Below are 15315 nucleotides of genomic sequence, written 5' to 3'. Positions count from 1 at the left end.
GCAGCCCCAACAGGCTCCAAGTGTCCTGAAGACTCATAATGCCGACTCCCGGGGCCTGGCCCTGCCAGCGTTCCTCCAGCCAACCCTTCCTTCAAAGCAAGGCTCCCTCTGGTCATCACCTCCCTGCCCTCCTCCCGACCCAGCTCTAGGTCCACAGTAACCTCCAACATAATTAACAGATGGGGAAGGGGCAGGAGCTTCCAATACGTTCTCTAAAACTCTCATCCAACCAAGCTCAGAGCTTTGCCTGTGGGTCCTAGGCTGGGGCAGTCCGCAGTGACCAGCAGGTCCTGGGACAGGCCATCGGGCAGGCTGCATACTGGGATCTTTGAGGGCGGGTAGAGGAAGCAAAGGGGACATGAAGGGACAGGGGCTGCCTCCTTCCCTCTGCCCTGTGGCTTTTGAGGCCATGTTGACCTTTTCTCCTAGCCTCAGCCTTGACGGGGATAGTGGACCCTCCAAGAAGCCCACCAACGCACCCCCTTGCATGTTCATTGCCTCTTGGTTGCGATGCTACCGTCTATGGACCTCATGAGCCTCTTTGCAGGGCTGGGTGACCCTTCTTCCTTCCCGGCCCAAGGCTTGGGTCCAGGGGTGGCTGAGCTTGCTCTGTCCCTACCCCACCATGAACACCTGGTTCTCTGGCTACTTCCTTAGTGCCTCACACAAATCCTCATGCCTGTTGGATCTTCTTTGGGTTCAAGGACCTCATGGTCAGGAAATATGGACCCCAGGGTCTCCTAAGCCCTAAGGCAGGGAATGAAGGGGAGAGGTGTGCACTGGTTGGGGCTGCAACAAGTAGAATTCTGGATTTTATTTTTTTTAATTTTTTTATTTTTAAATATATCCTACCGATTTTTCACAGAGAGGAATGGAGAGAGATAGAGAGCCAGAAACATCGATCAGCTGCCTCCTGCACACCCCCCACTGGGGATGTGCCTGCAACCAAGGCACATACCCCTGACCGGAGTTGAACCTGGGACCCCTCAGTCCACAGGCCGACGCTTCATCCACTGAGCCAAATCGGTCAGGGCAGAATTCTGGATTTTAAATGCACACATACATCCGGCTCCCGGCAACACCCACCACCCTCTCCTTTAATGGATCCTGGTATGGACATGGCCACCATAGCCAGAAGGGGAGTTAAAATGAATAAATGCCTGGCACTGTCCCCACCGTTCATGTACCCCCACCCCTAGGGTCTCCTCTCAGCACTGAGCAGAGTTGCCTACAGTACCATGGTCTTTTTTGAAGCCACTCAGGTAAAAGGAGAGGCACAGAAGAGACTCCTGTCGGCCCATGACACAGGAAAATGCCAGCGGTCACACTTTCCCCTGCCCAGGGACTCTACACCAACACCACACCCCATCAGGATCGCCAGGCCTGTTATTTGCCCAGGGCCTGGGGCAGGTCCCCCAGATGTCTTGAGGCCTGCAGCCCAGGGAGCTGGCAGTCAGCACAGGGCAGGCACCCTGGGAAGCCCTGAGTGGGTCCAGCAAACACAGAACATGCATCTTTTCATCCCCTGGGCCTGTCCCGTAGGAAATCTGGGCAAATTCTCACCAACTTCCTTTTGGAAATTCCTGTCAAAGTATAGTTTTCACGTATATTTAAAAAATGACTCACACAAATACAGCACGAACATGTATCGAAGATTTATTACATGAGGAAATGAGTGTTCGGCAGAGCTGGCTTATAGAGCATTTTGAGAAGCTAGGTACATATTAGTAAGCATTCTGAGAAAAGAATGCTAGAATAAAATAGTGATGTTCTCTGTGGGATAGAAACGTATAAGTTCATAAATAACTTCAGTGTCTGGGTCCTAACAGAATAATACCAAAGTCAAACCCAAGTCCATTCCCCAAGATTAGGGATTGGCCAACTTTCTGAAAAGACCCAGGCGTGCAAGTTTTGGTCACAATTACTCTCAGAGCACAGAAGTAGCCACAGACAATGAGTAAACAAATGGGCTTAGCTTAGTCCAATAAAACTTTACTTACAAAAACAGGTGACAGGCTTGATTTGGTCTGCAAGCCTTCACAGGTTCTCTGCCCTAGATATTAACCCTTGGTCAGGCCTGTTCAACAATGCTTCAGTATGACCCTGACAGAACACGCCCCCTTCGCCTATTTCTGAGGTTGGATAATGTTTCTTAACACCCCTTCTCCCAGCAGCCTCTTTCACAATTGTGCCGGGCAGGCCTAGCTTATCAGAAGATGGGGATGGTCACTTGGCTTCCTCTTGGGTCACACCAACATTGAGCCTCTGAAGACTCTGGGGGCTGACAGCTTCTGGAGCCCAGGATCTCGTGTTGATTTGGGAATCAAAGGTCAAGTGTGAGCAGAACTCCCCAAGAGAGGACATACTAGTACTTCCACAGTGGCAAGGAGGGTGAAGCCCCTGCTGGGTGACACTCCTCCCCCCACCCTAGCTCAGTTAAGGGCAGCCAGTCTTTTTTTTTATAAATATGTTTTATTGATTTTTTTACAGAGAGGAAGGAAGAGGGATAGAGAGTTAGAAACATTGATGAGAGAGAAACATTGATCAGCTGCCTCCTGCACACCCCCTACTGGGAATGTGCCCGCAACCAAAGTACATGCCCTTGACCAGAATCGAACCCGGGACCCTTCAGTCCGCAGGCCGACACTCTATTTGCTGAGCCAAACCGGCTAGGGCAAGGGCAGCCAGTCTTGACACATCCAGGCCCCTGCAACCCTGGCAAAGGTAGCATCCTTGGCCCAAACTTTGCCAGGATGCCTCAGAAGAGAGGGTTTCAACCTCAGGGCATCATTACCTTAATTGCTTTCTATTCCTCAGCAGGTAAAGAGGTGCCCACCAGCTTGAGCTGGAGAGTCAAGGTGTTGGTGGGGGCCTCGCCCCAGGGCCGGAGGCTCAAGTAGGAAATGGCCCTTCACAACAAATGGCCGTGGAAGCTCAGATTTCCTTTGGGACTTCTTGGCTGCTGTCCAGACCTAGAGAAACAGCTGGGAAGCTGTTGAGGCTCTGGTAGCTAACCTGAGACTCCAGTCCCCGTTGCTTCAAACAGCTCAGGTAGGGCCTTTATACTAAGCTGTAGTCTGCAGAATATCAACCAATCAAAACAGGGACAGATGCACTTATCCCTCCCAGAGCCTCTCTCACACCTACCAGGTATATACATACCTGCCTCCTGCTCACCCCTCACCAACTGTACCCCTTACAAGAAGCTCACTAGGTCACAAGGCCACTTGGCAAACCAGTTACAACATAGCCAAGGGTCTTGGAGCAATCTGCCCAGGCAGCTTTGGCAGGCGGCTTACCCATACACAGCCTCAGGTTCAAGGGATGGACTCTCAAGAGTCCCTGAGGCTTCTGCGCCCCCTCCGGCCACACCCACCCATAACCCAGAGCTCCATTCATCCAGGGGCCTCTTGCTGTGTACTCCAAGGGCACATTTCCAAAGACGGATCAAGGGGTGTGGGGAGCAAAGAGAGGTCGAGGTCAGGGTTGCCTCTTAGCCTAGACAAGGACATCGCAACACGCAGAGTAGCTCCCCGCTCTCCGAACGTGCGACGAAGCGAACCCCCGCGGGCGCAGAGCCACCAGCCTCCCTTCGTCCCCCTCTCTTGGGTTCTAGCGCCTGCGCGAGGTCCTCCACTCCGATAGGGGGCAATGAGCCAGTCTTCATGCGGGCTTGGCGCCGTCGGCCAGCGCCGGAAGAGGGAGCAGCCGCTAACCCGGAAGTGGTTGCGTTCAAGTGCTCTGGAGGCTGTGGTGGGGCCTCGGAGGCTTTGGAGGCGGCTGCGGCGCTAGGATGAACGCCCCTCCTGCCTTCGAATCGTTCTTGTTGTTCGAAGGCGAGAAGAAGTAAGTGGGGGTGTGGGAGGGAGAAGGGGCCAGCCGGGCGTCGGGCCGAGGGCTCGGGCCGTCAGCTGCCTGTGGCCAGCGCCTGCAGATTCTGGGGCTCCCCTGCCCTCCTTCCCGGGGAGCAGGGGGAGAGATGGGGCGGGGGTGTTGGGAACAGCTTTTCTGGAGCGTCCGCTCGCCAAGCATTTCGCACCTGTGTCTGCCCGACTTAAGGTCGCCCTGCGAGGCGGGGCGTCTCCCCGCTGCGGACGAGCACGGGGGACTCGGCGGTCAGTAGCTCCCGGGCGCACGGGGAGAGCTGGGTCTGCGGGGAGCCCAGAGCGCCCGCTCTGCAGCCTTCTCCCTCTGTCCTGGCCGCCACCGTTATCCTCCTTGCTGCAACCAGTGATGGTTGTTAGACGCATATCCGACTCCACCCGCCCGTGTGAAACCTCAGACTCCTCGTTGCTTGCGGGGCGGAGGGAAGCGTAGTCTAGTGGTCAGAGCGTGGGCTTGGCTCCGGCACCCTCCACTTAAGGACTGTATGTCTTTGGGCAAGTGACTCAAGTAACTAATCGGCCTGAGGCCTGCTTTCCTCTTCTGGAAAATGGGCTTCTTACTGTACTAAATCCCAGTAAGTAAATCTAGGGGGAGAGTAAATGAAGTAATTTATGTGAAGTGCTTAGTCCAGGCTGGTATGCAGGGCTTTAGGGTCTAGCGCCCTTGCCAGCCACGTCATTCTTCCTTTAGAGCAGGCTCTCATCTGGGGACCATTTTGCCTCCCCTGGGGGCCTTTTGGCAATGTCTGCAAACATTTTTGGTTGTCATAAAGGGGTGCTACTGACATCGAGTGGGTAGAGGCCAGGAATACTACTAATATCCTAAAATGTGCAGCCAGCTCCCTACCAAAAGAATTATCTGGCTAAAATGTCAGTGGTGCCAAGGCCAAGACATTCTGCTTTAGGAAAAAGCGATCCAAAGCAGGCGAGGGTCCTACAGAATCAGGGCATAACTTGGGTCAGAGTAGAGACACACTGAGCCAGAGAGGTCGTTATCGGACGAAGAGATTGAGAAAGGCTTCTAGGAGTAGGTGGGGCTTAGACTCAGGGAGGAGGGGCTCCGCCCCCATCTCTGCCTCTGTCTCTTCCTAGGATCACCATTAACAAGGACACCAAAGTACCCAATGCCTGTTTGTTCACCATCAACAAAGAAGACCACACACTAGGAAACATTATTAAATCGTAAGTTCCAAGTCAGGGGCTCTCAGGGGCTGTCTCCTCCCTCTTCCCCCGGGGCTATGTTTAATGGTGTTCTTTGAGGCAAAGTACAAGTCCCAGAAGATTTTCTTTTCTTTTTTTTGGTTAATCCTCACCTGAGGACATTTTTTCATTGATTTTAAATAGAATGGAAGGGGTGGGGGGAGGGAGTAAGAGAGAGGGAGAGAGACACATTGATTGGTTGCCTTCCACACATGCCCAGACCTGGCTGGGAATGGAACCTGCAACCCAGGTATGTGCCCTTGACTGGGAATCCAACCCTCGATCCTTCAGTGCGTGGGCCAACGCTCTAACCACTGCACCACCTGCCAGAGCCAAAAGAATTTCTCGTCTCTGAGCTGCACGGAGTCCTGGTTGCTTGCTCTGCTAGTTTACTCATTCCAGTGCCTTTTCTTCAAAATGACACTGGCCAGCACCTGTTCACACAGCCACATTTCTACATTGGCTCATTTATCTGACTAAAGTGAATACGCAGGAAGCCACAGAAAAGTAGGTCTACTTGTGGTTTTGTGCTAATGAGCACTGAGAAGTAGTCAAGGTTAGCTCCCACCCACCCTGCCCATTTGTGATAATGACCTCAGTGACACCTGGCATCCTAAGATTGTAACTGAGTAAAATAAGGAAAGAGGTAAGAGCGGGGATCAGGGGTTATCCGGTGCCCCTGGTGGGCATCTGATATTGGTTGATGGGTGTTTGTTTACACCATGAAGTCCTGGCCAGGTAGGTGGTTAACAATGTGATTGATGTTCTGGCCCAGGGACTTGTCATTTCACTGAAAAGTACCATCAGTGCAGGACGCCTTCCCCAGGTTTGTGTGTTTGAGACTGGGTTGAAGCCTGCCTGGTCTCCTGGTGTACTAGTAAGTTGAGGGTGGCGTTGCCCATCTTTTGGATGACTCCCACCCTGAACCAAGCCAGTGGTGCACCCAGGCTCCTTTGGGGCCCTGCTGCTCCTCTGCTGTATGAGTTGTCCTCACCTATGCAAGGGCTCTTCCCCTAGGGCAGTGATGGCGAACCTATGACACGCGTGTCAGAGGTGACACCCGAACTCATTTTTTTGGTTGATTTTTCTTTGTTAAATGGCATTTAAATATATAAAATAAATATCAAAAATAAAAATCTTTGTTTTACTGTGGTTGCAAATAATCAAAAAATTTCTATATGTGACACGGCACCAGAGTTAAGTTAGGGTTTTTCAAAATGCTGACACGCCGAGCTCAGAAGGTTCGCCATCACTGCCCTAGGGTGCTCACCCTTGGCTGAGCTGCTCTGGAGAAAACCCCGTGTGCCCAGCAAAAAACACCGCTTCACTTCACCACCTCACAGAACTCCAGGGGGGTGAGGGTGAACGGCAGCTGCCAACCTATGTTGCCTAAAGGACATCCATTTCCCAAACTGCTCGGAGTCTGGGGCCTTTTCCCTCTGCGCCTTTATTTGCTGTCAGATGCTTTTTGAGCTGGGAATGGGGCTTTTGTGTTCTGGTTTACTGAACATTGGCTGGATTTTTACTGCCTGAGGAAGTCTCTTTGGGCACATTACAGGGTCTGACTTCCCCTAAGGGAAAGGTTATTGGAAACCCTGTTTACCAGCTAAGTTTCTTGATCCTCATGGATATGGGGGCAGGGTGTGTGTGGGAGGAGTTCCCATATGGTATATCCTCTCCAAAGCATCTGTTCTACTTGTTTTGGGTGGGAAAAAACACACAACAAAGTCAAGGGCAAGGAACCACCTGGTGTCAGCTGCCAGCTGCATTTGCCTACAGGCCTCAGCCCAATAAGACCCCTTGTCTAGAAGCCTGGTAAGCTACAAGGGGCCAGAGTTCCAAGGACACTAGGCTCAGCCTCCTCACTGTTCATCCCTGTTTCTCAGACAGCTGTTGAAGGACCCACAGGTGCTGTTTGCTGGCTACAAAGTTCCCCACCCCTTGGAGCACAAGATCATCATCCGTGTGCAGACCACACCAGACTACAGCCCCCAGGAGGCCTTCACCAATGCCATCACGGACCTCATTAGTGAACTCTCCCTGCTGGAGGAGCGGTTCCGGGTGAGGAGCCAGCCCTTCAGGAGTGGGGTGGGTTGGTCTGGACGCCGTCCTGTATGTACCAGAAATGTAGGTTCTCATGCCCACACCTAGGATTGACCCCTGAGTCGTTTCCTTTTATTTGGGGGGAGGGGCGGAGGTGATGACAGAGCAGGGACTTCCACCATGGCCTCCAGGAAGTGTGGGTAAGGTTATGGAGTTGAGGCCTGCCTGGGGCCTGCTGTCTGCATTCTGGTCTCTATGGAAGCAAGGAGCCTCCTGTCCCTTAGTGCTGCTCCTCCAAGTCTGTTCTCTGGTGCTGGCTGCTCTGTGGTTGGTAAGGCCTAGCTGTGTCCAGGGTATTTGTCTGTCTAGAGGGCAGCTCATCCTAAGATGGGGTCACAACTGTTCAGGCAGGGACTCTCAAAGTCTAGACAATTTAGGGAAAGATCCAGTCTGTCAGATTTCAGCTTATCACATACCAGAAAGCATCTCAGCTCCGCCTGACCCCCATCCTAGGCAGCAGGCTGTGTGCTGCAGAGAAGTGATGGGGCTGGTGGGGCGGGCTCAGAGAGTCCCTAGGGTTACTGGCTGCCCAGCTCCCTGGAGCTGTTCAGGGCCTGGTTTACTGCTTCTTTTCAGTTCGTGCTGCACTCTGGAGCCAGGGAAGCAGTTTCCTGTAGACCTTGGTTAGGGATGCTAGGGCTGAGTTTCCAACACCCTGACCCAGCCATTCCAGCTAAGTGCACTGCCTTTCCTTTCCCTCAGGTGGCCATCAAAGACAAGCAAGAAGGAATTGAATAGCGGCCAGTTCCTACCCTGCACCAGGCCCTTTTCCAGGCACCAAGTGGAAGAGAGCAGCTTCTCCCAACTGTGGCCTCCTTGGAAATATCCCAGAGACCCCCTCACCCCCGACACCGATCTGTCCTGTACATAGATTCTTCCTAATAAAGTTTCATCTTCCTAATGAAGTGTGGTAGGAAAAGACGCGGTGTGAGCTGAAGCAGAGGTGACTTAACAGCAAATAGATTGTCAGGCTCAGTGGAGGTAGATGACCTGTCTCAAGGCTACTCTGGGGCCACACTGCAGAGTGGATTGGCCCAGAGATCCATATTTCTGTCTGAGAGAGTGGCAGGAACAAATGCATTCTGAACCACCTGGGGACCTGGGGTGCGGTAGGGAAGGCAGTCTTGAGCAGAAGGAAACTGCTCAAACCCATGCACTTCCGTAAGTCTCTACTGTAAAAGCCCCAGCTGCCAGGTCAACCTGTCTTACTCAAAGTAGCAAACACCAGATGGGGCCCACAAACAGCTCTCCCAGGCTTCTCTTATACAGGAGAGAGTTTAATAAAAATATTCATAGAAAGATCCCCATCCCATTCAGCCCAACAAGTCGAATAAGTTAAGTTGTATCCCTGGTACTTTGCAGTAGAGGCAGGAGCTCCTGCTGGAAGCTAGTCTCTCCCCCAGATGGCTACAATGTTGGAGTCTGTCAGAGCGGTGAGGTAGGTAAAGGTGGAGTTGGCCACCACCGTGTTCACCATGGTCCTGGTCACTGTCTGGCTGAGGGCCCGGGGTTGGGGCCACTTAAGGATCTGGTAGGAAGAGAGAGAGGGGCTGGATTCCTTCCTAGATGCCAGCCCCCTCATGTTGCACCGTCCCAGCAGGGGGAGAGGAGCAAGCTGCATACCTGTGTGGGGGCCTGCGGGGTTGCCGGCAGTGGAGGCTGCTGCATCAGGATGTGCCTGACATCGTAGATCCACACGCTGCCCTCCTCATCCCCACAGAGCACAATGCCCTTGTCTGCCAGGACACAGAAATTGGAACTAAGGTGGGGCAGAGCTCCATGGGGTAGAAAGCAGGATGGAGTGTGTGGGTGGGCTCACCAGGACAGGTGCTGAGTGAGAAGTAGGCCAACTCAGTTGGTGACCACTGCAGACGAGCCAGGACCACCACCGCCACTGTGGACTGGCTGCCCCGGCTCACCCAGGTCTGGCTCCAGCTCCACAGGCAGATGGTGCCCAGGCCGCCATTCCCCTTGGAGGCTGTGAGGAATAATGGAGAACTGTGCCTAGGGGGCCCGCTCCAGGCATTTCTTGTTCCACAGTGAGGACCCCTCAGAAGTTCTCAGACCTAAACCTCAACCCAGGGAAAAGCAACCCATGCAGGTCTTATCTGGGTCCCAGGGAGTCTGAGGCCAGACTCCCGAGCGGGGCTCTCACCCACGACATCCTCATTCACAAACGCCAGCCCGTCCACTCTCTGGCCAGATGCCTGGGAGCCCTCAGAGAAGATGAACTCCACTTCACACACCCTGTGGGACCATAGAGATGCTGGTAACTATTCTTGCATAAACAATTTCTCATTCATTCAGTGAGAACCATTCATTGGGCCCCTACTCGACCCTGCCCAGTGTGGAGGTCAGAAGATGCAACCAAGACTAGCTGTTCTGAGCCCTGGAGGGGTTAAGCTTCACCCTGGAAGTGAGTATACTGAGTCATAGGCGGCATGAGGGCCTGGTTCTTCCAGGATGGGGGGTGGTATGGCCAGGGAGGGTTCTGGAGAGAGGCAGCGCCTCTGGGACTGAGAGATGAGCAGGAGGAAGGCATTTCCAGCTGAGCGCTGGGGGCCTGAGAAGGGAGTTTGCGGTGACCCAAAGGATGGGGAGTGGCTGAATGTTTCTAAGCTGCGAGTGTGTGTAGGGTCACACTGCTTGGAAAGGCCACCCAGCAGATGCACAGAGTCCTGGAGAGGACACCTAGAAGCAAGAAAGGCAGCCAAGTACTAACTATGAGGAGGAAGAGATTTATCTAAGATGTGAGAAAGAAATGCCACAGCACTTGGGGACTAGGCAGATGTGAATGGGCAGGGAAGGAGGGAGGAGGCAGGCCCAGGGCTTGACTCCCAGATGTGGCACAGGGCCACCACCCACACTGGCTGAACAACTGCCACAGTCTACCGAGGCTTCCACTACTTCCCTCCATGCAGTAGCTACTTCACTCCTGCCACCTAATCCTAAAATTCTTCCCAGGCTATTCATTGCACTTAAAGTAAAATTCAAAATCTTACCATGGCCAACAAACCCAGTGTACCCTGGCCCAAGCAACCTTGCCACCTTGCACCATTTCCTCTGGTTTTCCAAGCTGTGACCAGGCCTCCCTGATGAGCCAGCTCTCCCTACAACTGGCCCTTTGTACATGTTCCTCCTGTGTATGCACCTTCCCTCTTTCTACCTGAGTCTTAGGGCTCATGTGGAGAGGATGAGCCTGAAAACTTATCCATCTGCCACTGGTCACCTCTTCAGAGTCCCCTTGGCCTTCCTATTCCCCTCAAAGCCCTGGATTCTCTTTCCTTCATAGATGACATCATACTCTGTGGGATTTTAATTGGCCACCTTTGTTTAACGCATCTCCTACTAGGCTTATGGGCCCCAACAGGGCTGGGACTCCATGCTGAGCACTGTCTTGGGCCTTCCAGTTGGCACGGGTGAGCCACAAGCCTCAACCTGGCCCTTCTAGGGCCTCGTCCTTGCCCAGACACCATCTCCCTTGTCCTCCACTAGCCCTAGGATGCAAGTTACTGTCCCAACTTTACAGACGAGCAAATTCTGCTAGGGCAGGAAGGTCACATTGCTGGTAAGTGGCAGGACATGGGTGGTAGTGAAGCCTCAGGTTGCAGGTGAAGTGATCCCAGCTCAGAAAGGGAACTAAGCCAACCCAAGTCCCACTGTCCAACACCAGGGAAGGAACGAGTCACAAGGACCTTTACTCAAGTGAAGTAGCTACTCATGGAAAGCCAGCAGAAGGTGGGGACAGGCCAGCTCTGTGACGACAGTCTGTGGCTGCCCAGGGCAGCATGCATGGTTTGGGTATCACCTCTGGCAGATGTGCCTGGGGCCAGACATCTGGACTGGCAGCTGCCCCAGCTCTGTGGCCTGGCTTTCAAGGCATCCCATCCAGCTCACCTTCTCTTTTGAGGCTGGTCCAGTCGCACGTCCCAGCAGCAGCAGCCACCCTCGCAGCCAGCCAGCAGATAGGCATCTGGGCAGGAGGCAACGGGGCAGAGGCGCAGGGGGGTGGAGGTGGTATCAAGTGTGAGCAGCTGGCTGCCGGTGGGGTGAGAGGGAGAGCGTGAGGCCATTGTCTACCAGCCTGGCAGCCAGCCCTCCTCACACCAAAATCATCACCTGGCCTGGAATGTGTAATCTTCATTGGGAACCCCAATGTCCCAGAGGATGATCCGCTTGTCATAGGAGGCCGCTGAGGAGGGGATGGGGAGAGGTGGCTCTGAGGAGGCCCAGCTTCCTCCTGCAGGCTGTATCCAAGGCTGAGGGTGTGGTTCCAAGGCCTGCCCCTCTGAAGCAGGGAGGGTGGGCCACGGTCTACAAGCCCTGTCTTACTCTAACCTAACGTGGGCCACACCAGGCGGCTATCTTTTGTAGGCCTCTGCTCACACATCACCCTCATTGGGCTCACCACAACTGAGCCCAGGAGTATCCCCCAGGTCAGAGTGGCCCAGGTTGTCAGAAAGCTTCAAGGCCACAGAACAGGTTGGGGGGAAAGCCAGGATCTGAAGCCCAGTCAGATGTCCACAAAGCCACATTGCTTCTATCATGATTGGAGCCAACACTGGCAGCCTGGAATGAGACTGCCGGCCACAGGAGTCCCCTACCAATCCAGGGAGGGTGCTGGGGGAGCCCTGGAGGTATGGGGAGAAGGTCTTACTGAAGAGGTGGGTCTCGTGGGTGGGGCTGAAGCAGAGGGTGGCGATGGCCTTCTTATGGGCCCGGATGACCCCACAGCAGAAGCCAGCACGCACATGCAGCAGCCGGACCTGGCCCCGTAGGCCTGCAGCCGCCAGCACGTTCCAGCGCTTCTTGTGGCCTGCCTGTGTGACCACCGTCAGGGCTGTCCAGGCCACGGAGAAGAACTCCTGGGGGTGGGGGAGTGGAGCAGTCACTAAGGGGCAGAGCTGCATGTGTGCACATGCATGCAGTTTCAAATCTGGGAAACAGGCCCAGCATCAAAGAAAAAGTCACCAGATGAATAGGTGGCACTCCAGGGCCCTGGCACTCACCTCGCCAGGTGCCTTGTACTTGTGTAGAACGATGCCCGTCTGGCAGTCTATCACACACACAGCTTCTCCGCCACACGTGGCCACAGACTGGGATGTGGCCCCTGTATGCCCTGTTTTGAGGGGTCAGCCTAGTAAAAACATCTTCTGTAAAGTTATCCCCTCAGTTCCCTCCTCCTGGCCTTGACATTTTTTAAGCGCTGTCTCTCCTAATTCCCCCAGGGCCCAGGCAAGCCCACTCCAGGTGGCACTCTCACACCCCCACCCAGAAAGCTTGTTTTGTTTGTACCCTGTCGCCCTTGCCCTGCCTGCCCACCAAGGATGTACCCTCCTCCCAGGCTGGCTCGAAGGCGCAGGCCCAGAGCTGGGTGCTCAGGTCCTTGGGGCTGTTGTTCTTGCTGTGGCACTGCAGGAAGTACAGGGGCTCCAGCTGCAGGGTAGGCTGTGGGGGCAGAAGGGAGTTATAGCTGCCCCAATCCTTGCTCCCAGCCACACACTCCCTGCCACCTTGCTATAACTTACCTGGCTGCCATCAGAGCCCGTGGGGCGGCCCTCCACCTGGGCCAGTGGGGAGGTGCACACCCGCTTGTTGGGAGAAAGGTTGAGCGGGACATCATCTGGCCGTTTGCAGGCCACTGGCCTGGCCTGTGGGGGGAAGGGGGGGCTGAGAGCCTGGTGACCATCTACCCAGGTCTTCTTTCCTTCCTATCACAGGCTGGGCCGCACCCTCCATGGGTGTGGGAGGTAAGGACTGGCCCAGGGTCAGAGGGAATTAGCTGGGGCATTGGAGGCTGTCTCCTGGGCTCATTTCCAGAACCCCCTGCTTCCCTGTAGCCTCCCTAGGAAGGAAGGGCCAAGGCAGGCCCTCACAGCCCAGGGAGCCACAAAGAACCATACTCACCTTGGGCTCCTGGACAGCTGTGGCTTCTGGGGACTTCTCTGGGATGTCTGCCTCATGGACCTGGGTCCCACCAGAGGCCACCAGCTCCTCAGAGATCACCCGCACCTGGTGGAGCCAGGGCATCAGGAAGCTGGGCACAGCCCCTCAGACACCCAGTCAGGGGGATCTTGTGCCTCCTGAGTTGGGAAAGGGCCTTGCTGGCCGATAATGGTGCCTTCCCTGACCCGCCCCACTGCCCACAGTGCCTCATGGTCAGAGACCTCCAGGGCAGCTCAGGACATGGGACCAGCAAGGAGCTGGGAGAACAGGCTCTGTACAGCGGGGTGAGGACGTACCCGCCACCGGGTGAACTCGCTGAGGGACTCGGGCCCGTAGTGCACATCCCTGACAGCAGACCTCACGAAGTCAGCCTTGGCCTTCTCTGTCTCCTCCTCAGGGCTCAGTGAGGCCATGAACTTCTCCCAGTGAGCTGTGACCTGGTACAGGAGGGACCAGATCCAGACCCAGTTCATCCCTGGACCCTCCATGGCCCCTCTACCCCCAATCTCAGGGCCACGGGTATTTCAACCTCACTGCCTCCTGGAAGTCTCCCTAAACCACAGCCTTCTTAGCTGCATGTTACACAAATCCAAGCCACACACACAGCCCCAGAGGGAGAAAGCGGTCTGTCCAGAGGAAAGTTACTGTGAAAATGCCACCTGGAGGGCAAGACGCCACCCAAGGACGAGAGGCCAAGCACCACAAGCAGGTCCAGAGCATGTCAGGCTAGGGACTAAGGTCAGGGACGAGAGCTCCTGTAACCTCCCTCGGTGTCCTACAAATGTCCAAGCCTGTCGCTCGATCCTCAATGTTGCCCACTGTTCCCGAGCCCCGGAGACACCTCTCAGTCCCCTTACTCTGCTGGTCAGCTCCCGGTTCAGGTTCTCTGCCTGAGAGCAAGTGGAGGAAGCATCTTTGCCATTGACCTTGCGCAGCTTGGGCAGGAGAAAGGAGACTTTCAGGTTGTCGTTGACCTGGGGAATGAGGGAAGAATGGCTTGAGGGCTGCTGAGCCCAAGCCCAACAGAGTGCTGGCCCCGGGCTTGGGGCCTCCAGGCGAACCCACTTACTGTCAGGAAGGGGTTGCCCTCCAGGCTGAGCTCCTCAAGCTGCGGGAACTGGCACAAGGCAGTGACATCCCCCAGCTGGTTGTTGCAGCAGCGGAGGACGCGCAGGCGGGACAGGCCCAGGTTGTCCGGCAGCATCTCCAGCTGGTTGTTGGAGAGGTCCAGCTCCTGCAGCTGCTTCAGACGGCTCAGGAGCTTGGGGTCCAAGTGCTCTGAGAGCAGCTCCAGTCCAGACAGGCTGGGGTGGGGGGCAGACAGAGCGTGCTCAGGGCAGGCAGGCCTCCAGCCCCGCACCTATGGCAGCCTAGGGTGCCTCTGAGGCTTTGTCACCTGGCATTTGTTGTGCACGCACAGCCTCTCTCCAACAACCTATTTTTTTAAAATATATTTTTATTGATCTCAGAGAGGAAGGAAGAGGGAGAGAGAGATAGAAACATCCATGATGAGAGAGAATCATGGATCGGCTGCCTCCTGCAAGCCCCTACTGGGGATGGAGCCCGAAACCTGGGCATGTGCCCTTGACCAGAATCGAACCTGGGACCTTTCAGTTCGTAGGCCGACGCTCTATCCACTGAGCCAAACCGGCCAGGGCAACAACAACCTATTTTTTAAAAACCCTGTAACTACTTTAAAACTCGGGGCAGCCGGCCCCCTCCAGGATGCTTCTCCTGAGCCTCTGTGGGGGCCTCCTCTCTGTTCCCCAGCCCCTCAGTAATTCCCTCAACAGGTTCTCAATTCTCTTTCGGCACCACTGTTCTTAGCAGCCCGGGCCCACCCGGCCCTTCTGCGGAGAGGACGGCATCTGGCCCGAGTGATTAGACTCCGCCCAACCGACATGGTGATAACGGCCCGGGAAGGGTCCGGCCTCGCTTCCGAGCCCCCCGTCGTCCCCGGCCCGCCTCTTACTCCAGGCTCCGGATCCTCCCCAGTCGTCCGCTCTTGGGTCGCCCCCGGTTCATCAGCAGCCGCGGGGAGAGGGGGCCCATGGCGAGGAGGCGCGGCCGGCGCTGGCAGTCTCGGCGGCGTCTGCGTTCGGCGGAGCCCGCGACTCCGGAGTCGGCTGCTGGCGCCCGCAGCTGGTGGAGCCCAGGAGGTGGCGCCGCGCGAGTCCCCCAC

General features: G+C 55.4%; 2 protein-coding genes across 2 annotated transcripts; one reads left to right on the top strand and one right to left on the bottom strand.

The window, feature by feature from the left end:
• Nucleotides 1-3709: 3709 nt before the first annotated feature.
• POLR2J (RNA polymerase II subunit J) lies at nt 3710-8088 on the top strand. Its single transcript, XM_070411532.1, has 4 exons — nt 3710-3846; nt 4977-5066; nt 6971-7145; nt 7890-8088. Exons 1-4 carry the CDS (start codon nt 3794-3796, stop codon nt 7923-7925), a joined length of 354 nt encoding a protein of 117 aa, XP_070267633.1. The 5' UTR covers nt 3710-3793; the 3' UTR covers nt 7926-8088.
• A 343-nt stretch (nt 8089-8431) lies between these two features.
• Nucleotides 8432-15307, bottom strand: LRWD1 (leucine rich repeats and WD repeat domain containing 1). The gene is made up of 15 exons (XM_070412743.1): nt 15106-15307; nt 14203-14437; nt 13991-14107; nt 13430-13570; nt 13095-13199; nt 12716-12838; nt 12521-12635; nt 12197-12306; nt 11845-12052; nt 11307-11379; nt 11085-11225; nt 9343-9434; nt 9007-9165; nt 8811-8923; nt 8432-8715 (listed from the first exon to the last, which is right to left on the bottom strand). The coding sequence occupies exons 1-15, from the start codon at nt 15183-15185 to the stop codon at nt 8575-8577; spliced, it is 1953 nt and encodes a 650-aa protein (XP_070268844.1). The 5' UTR covers nt 15186-15307; the 3' UTR covers nt 8432-8574.
• Between the last annotated feature and the right edge of the window lie 8 nt (nt 15308-15315).

This window comes from Myotis yumanensis, unplaced genomic scaffold (assembly GCF_028538775.1).
Source record: "Myotis yumanensis isolate MYYU_CA2020_CCGP unplaced genomic scaffold, mMyoYum1.0.hap1 SCAF_4, whole genome shotgun sequence".
NCBI classification, from domain to species: Eukaryota; Metazoa; Chordata; class Mammalia; order Chiroptera; family Vespertilionidae; genus Myotis; species Myotis yumanensis.
The sequence above is the reverse complement of the archived record's forward strand: the minus strand, read 5'-3'. Positions and strand labels throughout refer to the sequence as shown.

Excerpts from the sequence above, each read along its gene's own strand:
- POLR2J (XM_070411532.1), top strand. The coding sequence starts at position 3,794 with ATGAACGCCCCTCCTGCCTTCGAATCGTTCTTGTTGTTCGAAGGCGAG. Across the intron at positions 5,067-6,970 it reads CTAGGAAACATTATTAAATC|ACAGCTGTTGAAGGACCCAC; the intron begins GTAAGTTCCAAG and ends CCTGTTTCTCAG. Across the intron at positions 7,146-7,889 it reads TGCTGGAGGAGCGGTTCCGG|GTGGCCATCAAAGACAAGCA; the intron begins GTGAGGAGCCAG and ends CCTTTCCCTCAG.
- LRWD1 (XM_070412743.1), bottom strand. The coding sequence starts at position 15,185 with ATGGGCCCCCTCTCCCCGCGGCTGCTGATGAACCGGGGGCGACCCAAG. Across the intron at positions 14,438-15,105 it reads GGGAGGATCCGGAGCCTGGA|CCTGTCTGGACTGGAGCTGC; the intron begins GTAAGAGGCGGG and ends CCCCCACCCCAG. Across the intron at positions 12,307-12,520 it reads CGAGCCAGCCTGGGAGGAGG|GGCATACAGGGGCCACATCC; the intron begins GTACATCCTTGG and ends CCCTCAAAACAG.